Source organism: Miscanthus floridulus, chromosome 9 (assembly GCF_019320115.1).
Source record: "Miscanthus floridulus cultivar M001 chromosome 9, ASM1932011v1, whole genome shotgun sequence".
In the NCBI taxonomy this organism is placed as follows: Eukaryota; Viridiplantae; Streptophyta; class Magnoliopsida; order Poales; family Poaceae; genus Miscanthus; species Miscanthus floridulus.
The window spans coordinates 109,304,120-109,318,419 of record NC_089588.1 but is presented as its reverse complement, the minus strand read 5'-3'; the positions used below and the strand labels follow the sequence as shown (position 1 = coordinate 109,318,419).

General features: G+C 44.4%; 1 protein-coding gene across 1 annotated transcript; it reads left to right on the top strand.

Annotated features, from left to right (window-relative positions):
* The first annotated feature begins 1,838 nt into the window (after window positions 1-1,838).
* LOC136482604 (uncharacterized protein At4g22758-like) lies at window positions 1,839-4,985 on the top strand. The gene is made up of 3 exons (XM_066479824.1): window positions 1,839-2,520; window positions 2,633-2,828; window positions 4,477-4,985. Exons 1-3 carry the CDS (start codon window positions 1,879-1,881, stop codon window positions 4,752-4,754), a joined length of 1,116 nt encoding a protein of 371 aa, XP_066335921.1. The 5' UTR covers window positions 1,839-1,878; the 3' UTR covers window positions 4,755-4,985.
* The last annotated feature ends 9,315 nt before the right edge of the window (window positions 4,986-14,300 follow it).

Below are 14,300 nucleotides of genomic sequence, written 5' to 3'. Positions count from 1 at the left end.
TCACAGATCCATCATGCACGGAGGCTGATCTAACGGCACGGAAGGAGTGTTACGTCCACAGCTCTTCATCACAACTCTAAACCATATATGTAGGGATGAAAACGGATCGGATACGGACGGATATCACCGATATTACATTTATTTTTATATTTCTATCCGGATTCGGATTCGAATACGGATAGTGTCAACTATGTCGGATAGGATACGATTGGATATCGACATCATAAATATGCGATTTGAGTATTCGGATACGGATACGGTATCGGATGTTGGATATCCGGACTCGGATACGGACAGATCTCAACCCCTCTAAACAGATTCGGTTTCGAATACGGTCGAAAAATATCCGTACCGTTTTCATCCATACATATATGTCATGCCCTGCTGTAGTTGTGTATTGTTGCTCTGCCACCTCATTGCTCCGTATCCTGGCTCGTTAGCTGGTTATCACACCGCACCACCGTGCCCGCACATTGCTGAGATGAGAACACATGTACAACAGCTCCCGGCAAGCTAGTTGCCTCATCGAAATAGTAAAAGCGCCCCCAAAGGGCCTCCAATAGCCATTATTAGGAGCCCTTCCTGTGGCGGCTCCACTGTCTAGGCTAGGGGCATGAGTGGTGCATTGCCAAGAAGGTTCTGTAACTCCAAATTAAATGAGAGACGACGAACCAATAAACAGAAGAGGAGTGATGCTGCACGAGTAGGGGTCAAAGCAGTATGGCAAAATCCCATACAGACTGATGTCGTTTTTCATATTATTATGGGAGTTTAACATAGTTGTTTGTTATCGTTTTTCGCTACATATTTTAATACCGTCTTTTTATCCCTATGCACGGATAATTAGGGTAAAGTGGATGAAAAAATAAGATGGGATTTTTGCTTTGTAATATTAGATATATACGAATATAGATGTAGATATAGATAAAGATAGAGTTTGAGATATATAAATAGAGTTATAGATAGCGAGCTGATCATAGATCATTTGGTTAGGTTTCTCGTGGTGGAATCAGTCAACTCGAGTTCGAGTCCTCGACTTGACACATGTGCTCGCATTTTTCCGGACTTATTCCAAGATTTAACGGCATTTATGCTTTCAGTGGTAGGCGACGTACCCGTCGACAGTGAGGCACCAATGGTGACGTCTCCGCGAGATCTGCCGGCTCAGTTCTTCAGAGGTGTTCATAGGGGTAGGGTTTACGTGTGTTCATAGGGGTGAGTGTGCGTGCGCGTTATAAACGTCTGCCGTTCGTACCGTGTAATCTTAAAAAAAGAGTTATAGATAGAGATAGGTAGGTAGACGATAGACTTGGATCCAGATACTCAAGTTTAGTAGATGTCACATCGGATATTCAGATATTAATTAGAAAGACTAAATATAAATCTAATTAGTCTTAATAGATTCGTCTTGTAAATTAATCTTAATTTATATAATTAATTTTGTAATTAATCTATATTTAATATTATAGATCAGTGTCAAAACATGACAGGGAAAACTATAGTAGGACAACAAACACCCCCGTCGGAAGGAGCAGTAGATGCCATTGGTAGAGTTGCGACACTTTTTGTTGAAGAATCATGTTCCGCTGCCCAAAAGAACCTCTCCCCATTGCGCGCCCAAATTGCCCCTGACGAAAGCAATGGCAGAATCCTGTAATGTCAAGCACCTCGCTGCCCCCTCATGGTCATTCCACACCCAACCACGCGGAGCATCCGACGTCTCCCCTCTCCCCTCTCCCCTCTCCCCTCTCCAGCAGTTTCCTCCCAAACCACCCTCTGCTTTTCCCGCACTTGCTCTTGGTCCATGGACTCAGCCTGACTGACATCCTGACCGGAAGAACCGCACCTACGCACCGCCGCCCACTGCAACAAGTCCACATGCTCCCAACTCCCCCACGAAGCTTCCTCCTCCTCCCACATCCCCTCTGTTGCGTCAAGCATAAAGGACATCACCGTAATGTCGAGGTCAAAGAAAGCTTTTTTATTTGCACCGACGACACCACCAACACCACCAATTCGTTCAAGGCACCACCAATTCGTTCAATCACGACACCGCAACCAACCCACGCAGGCGGAGACGGCATGCGCGCGCTGATGCAGGAGCAGAGGAAGAGGAACGGGCGGTCGCGGCTCGCCGGCATCCGGGTGGGGCGTTCTCCGGCGGCGGCATCTCCGTCCCGCCGCCGCCGCCGCCGCAAGAGCGGGAGCGGCTCGGCGCCGGCGGCGCGCCGGCGCCGCAGCTGGGTCCGTCGCGGTCGCGGACGCGGAACTCGCCGGGACGGGAAGAGGCGGGCCCTCGCGCGCTCCGCGTCCGAGCCGGCGCTCTGGCTCGGCGACGCGCGGGTCCACGCCGTGCCGCCGCACGGGGTCGAGCACGAGCTTGAGTGCCCGCCGTCCCCGCCGGCGCCGCCGCTCGAGCGTCCGCACACCTGCTTCGACGTCTTCGCTCCGGAGGAGTCGGTCTTCGGTCGCTCCCCCTCTGCCGCCTCCCTCGCCAAGCTCTGCTCCCGGGACCGGGAGGTACGGCCAGCGAACTAACCGAGACCAATTAGGCAATTTGTGTTGTTTAGTTCGCGGCTCTGCGTAGTTTATTTACGGATGGGAATGGGAATGGTTTGGTACGGCGGTGCAGGAGGCGAAGGTGGTGGTGAGCGTGACGGTGGAGGGGAGCGTCGGCCCGGTGAAGGCCATGGTCAGGCTGGGCGCCAGCGTCGGGGAGGCCATTGCTGCCGTCGTCGAGAGGTACGCCAGGGAGGGGAGAAGCCCGCGCCTGGACCCGGCCGCGGCAGAGAGCTTCCAACTTCACCACTCTCATTTCAGCCTTCAGAGTAAGCCACTAGTACGCTTGATTTTATCAAAGAAATTTCCTTTCATCTGACAATTAGTATCACTGGGTATCATCTTTTCTTTTCTTCTCAAGGATTAATTAATAAGCATTATTTTGGTGTAAGAACTCGCATGCGTCCAACCGTTTTGGTGGTTCTATGTGCTTGTATTTTGGATGTTAGTGTGTAATTGTAGTGTGGCTCCCTCCATCCCTACCAATAGTTGTGGATGCTATGGAATTCAGATTAAGGTTTCTGATTTCGTCCAAACATGTGGACATAATGAAATTATTACCCTCTATTTGAAGAGAAATTGATCTGCAGAGTAAGGCATCCTTATCTTACTGATCTTGTGATCCACATGTTTAGGCGTTCTCAAGTCATCTCAACTCAGAGACCGTTCCTAAAAGGCTAAAATGAAATGTTTATTTGTCCACTGGATAGATTTGTATTTTAATTGTTTGGCTGATTATTTATGGGACAACTGTAGTTTCATTTATATTATTTATTTCATAATTGACAGACTCATTCCTTTTGTTTAAAGCATGCTTTTGTTTCAATGGCACATCAAAACGTGAGATCATGTACTTCCAATTTTATTGTTAACTGCCAAATTATACATGTAGTCGTAAGTCTGAAAATTTTCTGGCTGTCGTTCTCCTGATTCGGTCCATTATATACAACTAGCCCCGATGTTTTGGGTCGTCAGGAAAACATAAATTATATAATAATATACTGATTGACAAATGGCTCATGCTACTGGACACTTCCTTAGCATCAGAAAACTGTGTGGATGCCAACGTCATTGCATTTTTGTTCTGCAGTTACAAGCTCACAACCACATGTGTTGGCCTAGAATACATAAAGTTAAACCTTTGCCCACTGATGTACCTTTAAAAGATCCAGATTCATTGCATGATTATGAAATCAATAATCATGTATTTCTACGCCCAGGGTCAGCTATAGCCTATTGGAAACTTGCAGTCAAGTGTGACTGTGTCAAGATGAGGCATACTCCCTCCGTCCCCATTTGACCGTCGTTTTGGCATCTTAGGAGGTACGGCTGAATCTCTGTGAACATGGACACTTTGTCTGTCCAGATGCATGGCAGGGGCTGTGAATGTGGACATTAAAATCCACTGCCACAACGACAGTGAAAGAGGGACAGAGGGAGTATGTTCTTAGTGTTAGTTAGGCCTTTGAGAGTTGTTTACAGTTATCGCCCGGTTCGTTTGGGCTTGTTTGGCTGATAAGCCATGACTGAAAGTACTGTTGGCTGATTTGGTGTAAGAAAAATATTGTTCGTTGGCTGAAAAAGTACGGCTTATAAGCCAAACAAGCCCAAGCGAACACGGCGTATAACTGTTATATGCTTCGGTCAGAAACATCATTTATTTCTGACCTGTGATGGAGTACCAATGTAACTCTGGTTGTTAAAGGAGCTCAGGTTTCAACCAATAACCAGTTGGCTATCAACTTCAAATTTGAGACTTCAATATGATTTTGGACCCATCTTCCCTTGTATACCTTTCATTTTTTGGTTGGTTGAACCTGAGCCCTTCTTGTAGTTGTAGCAGCAGAAAGTGGAATTTTTCTTGGAAATGGAGCCATCGTACCCCAAGAGTAACACTTTAACACATTTTGCCTACAGGTTTGAACAAAAACGACAAAATTGGAGATGTGGGAGGCAGGAACTTCTACCTGCACAAGAACGATTCAAGTAATGGGCTTTACCTCCAGGGCCAGGAGCCTCCTGATGCGAATTCAAGTCGTAGTGACATCAGCCAGAGCTCCTCCTTAGGACAGCCATCTGGTGGTGCTGCTACAAATCAGTATCAGGTCCTCACCATTGTCATCAGTAAGCTCGACAAAATTGGCCGGCGGACGAGGCGCATCTGGAGGTTCATCACTTGCAACAACTGTACATGACAGCAGCACAATGAGTCCTGAATCTGCACACAGTGCAGGCAAGAAGTAGTTAGTTAACCAGTAAAAGGTGTGTAATGGATTACAGTAATTCGTTAACCAGTGTATGGTGTGGGTGTGGTGTGTAATCCTAATTTCCTAGCAGCAGTTAACCTGTATACATAGCCATAGTGGTTAAACCACAAAAAAGAATCAGTGGGGATGTGCCCCACGAAGCAGAGTCATGGGCACCAATCACAGATTTAAGATATGTGTCCATGCGCACGTATGTATTTAGCATACGGGACTGCTATACAAATTCAAAAGTAGTAGTTAGAAAGAAAAAAATTACAGTTCTCTCTCTTATTGTACTTACCCTCCTAAGGAGGTTCGTTTGCTGTGCCTTGCCCTAAGTAGATAAGAAAGAAAATCAATGATTGTATACTTGTATTAATTAGTTTTATTTGTTACTCAATAATCTTTATGTTTGATTTAGTTCGCATTGTTAGCAAAAATAGTAAATGTATCATATTTTCTGGAGTTAGAATTAGTTAGTTATACGAGTTTCTAAATAAAATAGGTTTAGTTCATATTCCAAAATTCAAGAATATATCAAGGGCAAACCATGGGCTGATTCTGATGTGCGTTTGTGGCAGTATATAGGTCCGAAACACATATTTGGGCTAGGGCATATGTTGGGCCGGACTAGGTGTGGAAACCGACGTAGGTTATGGTCCAGATTGGTCTAGTAGACCGGGCCTAGTGTAACAATGGATACGGTTGAGGAAAGCAAAAGGCCGTCAGAGTTTGAAAATTCGGGCCGAAAATGGCCCAGTTATAAAGCAGCCTTTGTCCGTGAACAATTTCGGTGCATGTCAATAGCAAGGTAAAGGAGCCCTCCCGTTGAAAACATATTCGGCCGAAAATGTTATACTTCACCTTTTTTTTTGGCATATAAAGGAGCCATTTCCAGAGCAATTTGTTTCGATTCAAAACCTACCGAGACCTTTACCATGACCAACTTTTTGTAGTTCAGTTTTAATTAATTTTCCTAACCATTTTATTTGGCTGACTGAGTGGTTAGGGCAGGCTCAGTACCCTCATAGGATGGTCAGAGTTCGAGTCCCAAGGGACTCACTCTTTTATTTATGGTTTCGGCCGCAGCGACCAAGGGGGGAACTCACTCGTCTGTCTCACATCTAAAGCACAGGTGTGTGTATGGGTGGGGCTGGGTTTAGGAGTTTTCTCCATCTGCGTGAAAAGATCTTCTTCTTAAGCCAGAATACCCGGGGCTGTCTCGCCACCATGTATCGAGTTTTTTTTAATTTTCCTAACCGTTTTGACTTTATTTTAATTAATTTGCTTACGCATCCCATAGGTCAGTGGGGTCAATCTTGAGCACCTATCGCCAATTTAAGATACGTGTCCATTCACATCTATTTGGCACATGTATTTGGCATATGAGACTGCTATACATCAATTCAAATTAAAAGTAGTAGTTACAAAGCAAAATTACACTTATTATACGTACCCTAAGCATGTTCGTTTTGCTTTGCCTTGCGTCAAGAGTGGCCCTAGTCTTGTCGGCCACATGTCGTTTGTGCGTTACAACCCGGCTTCTGAGTCTCCAAAACATATCAATGTTCGTATACTTTAGTATTTAGTTTTATTAGCTATTTAATAATCTTTATATTTGATGTAGTTCATATTTTAAGAAAAATGGTAAATGTATGATATTTTCTGGGGTTAGAATTAATTAGTTATGAATTTTTAAGTACATGCAAACAGGTTTGGCTCATACGTTTTCAAGAATACGTGTCGTAAAAGGGAAAACCATGGGCTGATTCTGATCGCGTTTGTGTCATTACAAGCCTGGAGCATTTGTCGGGCTAAACTTTTTTTTTTTTGAGAAACTAGGTATGTAAGCCGGTGTAGGCTAAGGCCCAGATTGGTCTAGCAGACCAGGCCTTTTTTTTTTTTTGAGCAGAAGCGGACCAGGTCTAGTGTAACAGTGGATACAGGTGAGGAAAGGAAAAGGCCACAAGGGTAGGAAATTTTGGGCCAAAATTGGCCCAGTTACAAAGCAGCCTCATTTAAATTAATGTCCATGAACAATTTCGGTTCATGTCAATGGCACAGTGATGAAGGAATACTTATTAGTTTGAAAATGTTGTTACTTCATTTTTTAATTATACTGGACAGAGGTAAAAAACTCTTTCCAGAGCAGTTGGTTCCAATTAAAAACTTACCAAGTTCTTATAAAAAAACTACGAAGACTAAATTTTTGTGGTTCATTTTAATTATTTTCCTAGACATTTTGACTTTATTTTTAATGAATTTTCCCAACTGTGGTTACTTATTCTTATTATTGTTTAGCTCTCTTTTAGGTACATAAATCCTTATTTTTAAAAAATACAAAAGGAGTGCTAATAAAATACGCAATAGACTTAGAGCCTCAACTTAACCAATGGATCAAATAACTCTATAGCAATCAATAATACTAATATTTGAAAAGTTATTAAAAATTTAGATTTATGACGTTATAAGATATGGGCTGCAACCATAGCCATCATAGTTTAAGCTAAGCTTTTGACTAAATACATATTAAAGATACATAGAGGTGACATATGGATAAAAACATATGAGAATCTTTTTTATTTGTCACTATTATGCCTCTATTTTCATACCTGATATGATATAACAGTCAATTTTTAGCTCTAACGGTGTTAACCGGAGAGTAGAAAGACTATTTTACCCTCCAACATGGCATAAGCTATGTGTACCCCTCAACCGGCAAGGCTGCAACTGCCGGAGTTGGGGACGCTGTAACAATGGACGATAGTGCACACACCATCGGGACCCGTGCCAGGGTTGCCTGCAGTCGAACCGGGGATGGGAGTACTTGCGCGGACAAGACGCTAGGACTAGCGTGCCAATCGTTGGATTGAACCCCTGCCCAAATGCGCTGGGAATGCCCTCGACCTCATCATCGCCAGAGAATCCCCGACCGCTACTTCATCCACATCTCCCCCTCAATTTCCCTCTCAACGGACGAGGAAAACAGAGCCTAGAATAGAGCAATAGAGGGAGTTCGGTTTGACTTTTTTTTTTCCACTGGGAGGACATTTTCATCTGTTTAGCTAAAAGCGAACAAGTGTACAATGGAACACATAATATATTAGGCATGAAAGATAGAGATAATGTCAGATAAGAAAATTTTGAGTTCCCCGGGGCTTGAGGAAGGAATTCTTCAACTCAGTAGTGTCAAATAAAGATTTTCTCCAAAACATATAGATTAGTAGTTGATAAGTTTATCATAACTACATAGAGACTATAGTATATCTATTATGTGTAGTGTGTTAGAAAATGAACAAAGCAAAAACATACAATAATTTATTAGTCGAAATTAAATAGTAACTTAATCTTATGTCTTCTAAGACTATCTCGCAAGGGTTGATGGAATATATTGTGCATAGTATAGCTGCAGGATGGAGCCACGTGGTACATTGAATGGACCTTGCAACCTTCTGATCTCGCATTCAACACAACTGCAGGATGGAGCCTCACGAGAACATATATATGAGTGTGCCCTGTATCCTTCTAGCCACGGAGTTGTAGGTACACTACTGGGGTGGCATTTGTTTCACTTTCTTAAGCCAGCTGGGTATAATGTCATGGACTGGCCATGGCCGTCCAGGGTTCCACTTACCTATCTGAATCAGCTGTGGCCTTGGGAGGTATCTTGGAATTTGACTGGTTAGTAACACATCACGTAAAACAATTCTCCCTTTTCTTAATTTTGTATCATTATTTCATATGTTTTCCACCACAAATATTTTGCCAACGAACTCGTCAACACTTTCAGCTGAATGGAAGGATTTTGTGGCACATAATATCTACATTTCTTTGAAGCTGAGCGAAACCACCTCCAGTTTATGAAATGGTGCCCAGGAATAAGTGGAAAGCATAGATATGGATGGGTGTGGAGGATATGACCCCAATTAAAGGAAGGAAGAGGATACACACACTAGTCATTTATCTGAAATGCAAACTGGAAAGTGACAAGAATATGGAGGATAACATTTTGTAAACAACTCCCTTTCTGCTTCTTTTGTTTATTGAAACGAAGAGATTGATTATGTCTGCACTGGACATTATGGCTTTGTTAAAATTCGATGTAGAAAGTGTATAATTGACAATTTTCAAGGATGGGGTATTCATAATCTGTCTCTGGGGAAGAATTTTTTTCAGTAGTATCTTACTATCTAAGAAAATTAAAACATCAATCAGTTCCATGAAAACCATATGTCAAAGAGTAGCTTGAAATAATATGAATGAAACAGTTTTACAAGTATATGTAGAGGGACACATGACCATATATACATGACTAGTTGCTACATTTTTTTGTAGAATTTTGACCCATGCAAAGGATACAGGCGGGTGCGGAAGGGGGGGGGGGTGGGGGGGGGGGTGCGGGCATTGGGGTTTGGGGGCAGTTCATATAAAATTGTTTGGGTAACTCCGTTTCGCTATTAGACTTGATGGAATAAAACTAGTTAAAAATTTTAAGCTAAACAAACAAGAATCACATCGATCAGACTTGTAGATTCAGAGAATTTAACAAAACAACCCTTCTGGTTCGATAGTGATGAAAATTAATTATTAATCAATTTTCAAGACTTATTCAGCTGAGAACTAAACTAATCCGACACGCTTCGGTTGGATTTAAAAAGACCCAATGCAAATTTTGTAGGCCCGAGCTTGATCAAAGATTTAGTCAAGTGCTCAGTAGATGCAGGTTTCAGGTTGGGTTCTTTTGGAATCCCATGCTTGGTTGTTGGCTTGTTGAAAGGTCTGAAAATTAAGATCCCGAGCTTGTGGCCTCAGGTTTGTGTGGTCTTCGCTCAGGCGAACTCCTGCAGATATGGAACTGTGATAGTGCGTGTTTTAACAACATACCCGCAAAATGGAATGTTGAACTAAGAAAATAATACATTTTGTGATGTAGTCTAATATAAGCCGTTGTCATAAGTTGGTGATGGTAGTGCTGAGATTGAGTCACGGAATATGTTGGGCAGCTGGGCCTGCACTTGTAATGTCCACTCTTCTAACTAAGATGTCAGTGTAATAATTTAAATCTGGTTTAGAAAAAAAGTACACAAGACTAGCTCAAAACACTCAGGTGGAACTTTGTTACTCAGCATTTCTGCCAGCAGATTTTACACGTAGGTAGCTCAAAAATATAGTTGGAATCTTTTTTTACTCACCACATTTCTTTTCAGAATAAATCTAGAAAAATGTTAGCACGCATGTCAAATCTAGGTCTCTCTATTATGTGGGTAGGATTGACCATAAAGAACCTAACGGACTAAGCTGTGCACTATTTGTCCTTACTCTCTTCAACTCTTACATTCATATGATTTGCCATCCCGGTGGCTTATTTGGTTGCACTAGTATCTACCTCAATCCATACGTATGAGTGCATCCAAACAAGCCTTAAAAAGGGTCTGAGGGGATTTTGACTCAGAGAGGATTGAACCACCTCAATCCTCCTCCCGGATTGGAGACTAACCCAACAAGCCAAGGGATATAAGTGCTCCCTACACCACCAAGTCAAATATTTTACAAATATAAAGACCTAAAAGGCACAAAGGGGAATGTATGAAATGTTGAAGGAAATAGAGTTGCAATACTGGCCATTCCTTACATTGGTTGTGGGACACTATACCTTTTTTATTTGCTCTAGGTACACTGTGCGGTGTCCTACAACAAAAAAATTAGTGTTCTACAACAACAATATATATATATTTCAGTGTGCCACAACCAATTTTATGAAAGTGCAGTGTCCCATAGATAAATTTTTTTATGGGCTGCAAACATTGTGTAATGACTAGTTTTGTGAATTTTTGCTCTGCTCACTGGAAGAATAATGTTAAGGACAAGTAGGATAAAAACTGCACGTCAGTGAGCTTAGGATGGTAAAATATCCAATTTGATAGCCAGTGAGAGAACTCAGATCTTTGGTATTTTTTTTCTTGATCGGGGGATATAGCCTGTTTTTCATTAAGAGGAGTGAATTACAAGTCAGCTATGAGAGAACCCTCATAGCACATATTACAAATCACTAAGACAGTAGTGAGTGACCTAGAATAAACATTGGAACAATAAAAAGACAGAAGAAAGAGCGACTATCCTCAACACCCTAGACCTACAACTGTGCCAGCAATAAAAGTAATCAACGCTAAGGTTGCCTACAACAAAGACAAAGCCGTGGTGGCAAGGCATCCACCCAGAGAAGACACATCAACATCCAGTAGCAACGGTGGCAAAGCATCCGCTAGTGAAGACCAAGCGACCATGGCGGCCAAGCATTCACCAAGAAGTGGCCCCGCACGCTCTCGGCAGCAAATCATCTACCAGAGAGGGGACCAAAGAGCCAACAACGGCAAAGCATCCGCCAAGGGTTCAATCAAAGACCAATAAGTATCCATTGAGGAAGAAACGAAGACGCCTCCTATGGCAAAGCATCCGTAGAGGGGAGCGGCCATGGCACCCTCAGCAGCAAAGCATCTGCTAGAGAGGAGACCAGCAACAACAGCGGCAAAGCATCCGCTCGAGAATGATAGACAACGACGACAATGTCAAGAGCTGCAAGATAGACCAAAGCGAGTAGAATTAAGGCACACACAGGAACAGCGAGGAGGTCCACTAGAATCCTACGGCTCGGTGGCAACCACGGACGACAACGACCACATGAGGGAAAAGCAATGAGCCATAGTCGATTCTTCAGCGACGCCTTCAGGAAGGAGGTGATGCCCAAGGGTAGCACCCTGGACGCCATCGGCACTGGCCTTAGAAGCTTCTAAGGTAAAGCTTACGCCTAGAATCCGGCAATGATGACGCAGAAGCATGGGTTCAACAACGATGCCTCCAAGGAGGTATGTGGCGCCCGAGGCGTCACCGTCATCCGCCCGGCCAAAGCCGGGCTGAGCTTTCGCCCAGAACCCATGCAACCACCGCCGCATCATCGAGAGACCCGCGAACACCACACCCCAGCCACCACAGCGCCGTCTAGCCACGCCGGGCGGGCTGCAGGCCGTCCTACAGGCAGATCTGGCCAGCCGCCGGAGAGTAATAGCCAGCTGCGGCCCGGCTGGCAGAGACCTGTAGGGCGTGGCCGAGTCGAGGTACGGCGCATCCAGGCACCACCCGTCCAGAACCAGCCACTAGCCACTGGCAACCTAGTCCCAAGCAGCCACCAGCCGCAGCCCAGCAGCCAGCCTGCTGTAGGATTCCCAGCCGCCAGATCTGGCCGCCGATGGCCAGCAGCCGCAAGCCCGACCGCCATTGCCGACAGGCCCGGCCACGGCCAACCGCCGTAGAGAAGCAGATCCAGGCACCGGTGCACAGGCGCGTGGTCCAGGCCCCGTCATCGACCGCCCGGACGAAACACCGTCAGCTGCCGACGAGGAGGGGAGGGCGGATGTACAGGGTGCCACCGGACAACAAATCCGACCCCAGGTGGCCCGGATCTGGCTCGCCGCCGCACGCTGCCGGAGGTGAAGAGGGTGGAGGGGGGAGGTGGAGGAGCGAGGGGGATGGAGGGGGAAGTGCGAACGGGCACCACTTTTTGGGACCGCCACTGGCTGCCGCCGCCGCACACCGGAGGGCGGCGACGGCGGCCGAAGAGGTGGCCAGGAGGGGTGGGGGTGCTCGGAGGGCGGCCAATGGAGTGCAGGGGTGAAGCTAGAGCTTAATCAACTCTGGTGCCTTACTTGAAATACAAGTTCTCTTCTAGCTGACAAAAAAGTGTCCAATTTGAACTTCTAAACAAATTTGAACATTTTTGTACAGAACTTGTTAAAAAATGATTTTTCTAGCTGATTGTTTTCCAATAAATCTGCTTGAATTAATTGGATTTATTGAATTGATAGGCCAAATATGTTAGTTAACTGAGCCAATGTTCAAATAATAGTTAGTCGTGTTATGTAATAGAATAAGAGAGTGGAACACAAAATTCAAGAAATGGAGGCAGATGCAAAACTAAGCTCTGATTGAATTGAATCCTAGTGTTCTATCGTGGCCGACTGGGCATTTGATGGGCTTATATAATTTAGAAGGGCTCAAAATTTTGACCGTAAGCTAAAAAAACCGGACCCAATTGATAAACACGATAAATGGATTTCTTGGTTTTTTCTCACCGAGATTTTTTTTTCCTGGTGTAGATATTATTTTCAGCTGTAGCAGTTTACCATATGAAGCTTAGTGACATTTCACAAAGAAAAATGTTTTTTCAATTCCATACATACGAAACAGCTTCATGCTTAAATGTAATTTTTCTGGAAAAATAGATAAATGTTTTCTAGTTTTAAATTCAACAACTGGTCCAGGTAAATTAATATACTAGTTTCAAATTAGGCAACTAAAACCAAAATCTACTGCGTTTGCACACTCCAGTAAACAATAGAAAGGTGGCTCGATAACATAAGTGAATGTGGCACTGACATTTGTGGAGTTGCAGAGCGCATGATCTCTAAGATAGAGGTGCACTAAATGAAATTACAAAATATATTGGTCAGTCATTGATAACTACAACTACAAGAATAGGAGACAAACAAACTGTAGACATTTCAGAGGAACACGAGTATATATATCAGGCTACCTGGTTACTATACACTGAAGTTCTTGGTAGCATGCAGTTTTGCAACCAACAATCCAGATAACCCTTGAAACCCATAGGTATAACACATAATGGACTCCCAATTCTGGCATTCATCAAGCAAAATTGTTACCTAACCGCATCAAGAAGTCGTCTTGGGAGGTATCTGGAAAGTGAGGGGCACTGTCGGGACGTCCTGAGGTGAAGAATGCTGGTGATCTGTGTCGGTGACGACTTACCCTAGGGCCTGCAATTGATCGAGCAACAGCCTCCTCGTCGATCTTGTTTTGAGGGTCTACAGGATGGAGAGTGTTGACACTTAATTAGGTCAGCACACCGACAAGGAACTAGATCGTTTGATGTAGGGCCTAGTCGACTTTTAGGTCGGCCGGTGCCTGGGGGATGTCCTGCACCTGGACCTTGTGCCTCTAGCGATTAGCGCTATATGCAAGACACGTCGCCGGAGGAGCCTTGCTGGGAGTGCGAGACGCAAAACAAGCCGGCGATGTCTCTTGAGACCCGAAACCCCACACATCCAGGAGGGACCCCGTCGGGGCATGTAGCGGCTATGGGCTGCTCTAGCCGGCCTAACCGCTCTAGAGCTTCGTCATCGTCGATCCTCCAGTCATGCATCACCGATGAAGAACGAGGAGAGGTAGATAGGAAAAGAGAACAGAGAGAGGTCGTAGATGTGTTTTTTGACGATTGAGTGTTGGATCATTCAATCAGCCGTGATCCTCTCATATATATACAGGGTGTGGTCTTATCCCAATTGAGAACAACTCCAGATTGTGATCTCCAAATTTCCTATCAAAGATTCCGTCCAAATCTCGACCAAAACGAGTCCTAGTCGAACTGGAGCAGACAAACTGGACCAGGCTGGGCCGGTTTTTGCGGGCTCGGCAGCGGCT

Coding starts and splice junctions, on each gene's coding strand:
- LOC136482604 (XM_066479824.1), top strand. CDS start 1,879: ATGCTCCCAACTCCCCCACGAAGCTTCCTCCTCCTCCCACATCCCCTC. Junction 2,521..2,632: donor TCTGCTCCCGGGACCGGGAG/GTACGGCCAGCG, acceptor ACGGCGGTGCAG/GAGGCGAAGGTGGTGGTGAG. Junction 2,829..4,476: donor CTCTCATTTCAGCCTTCAGA/GTAAGCCACTAG, acceptor TTTTGCCTACAG/GTTTGAACAAAAACGACAAA.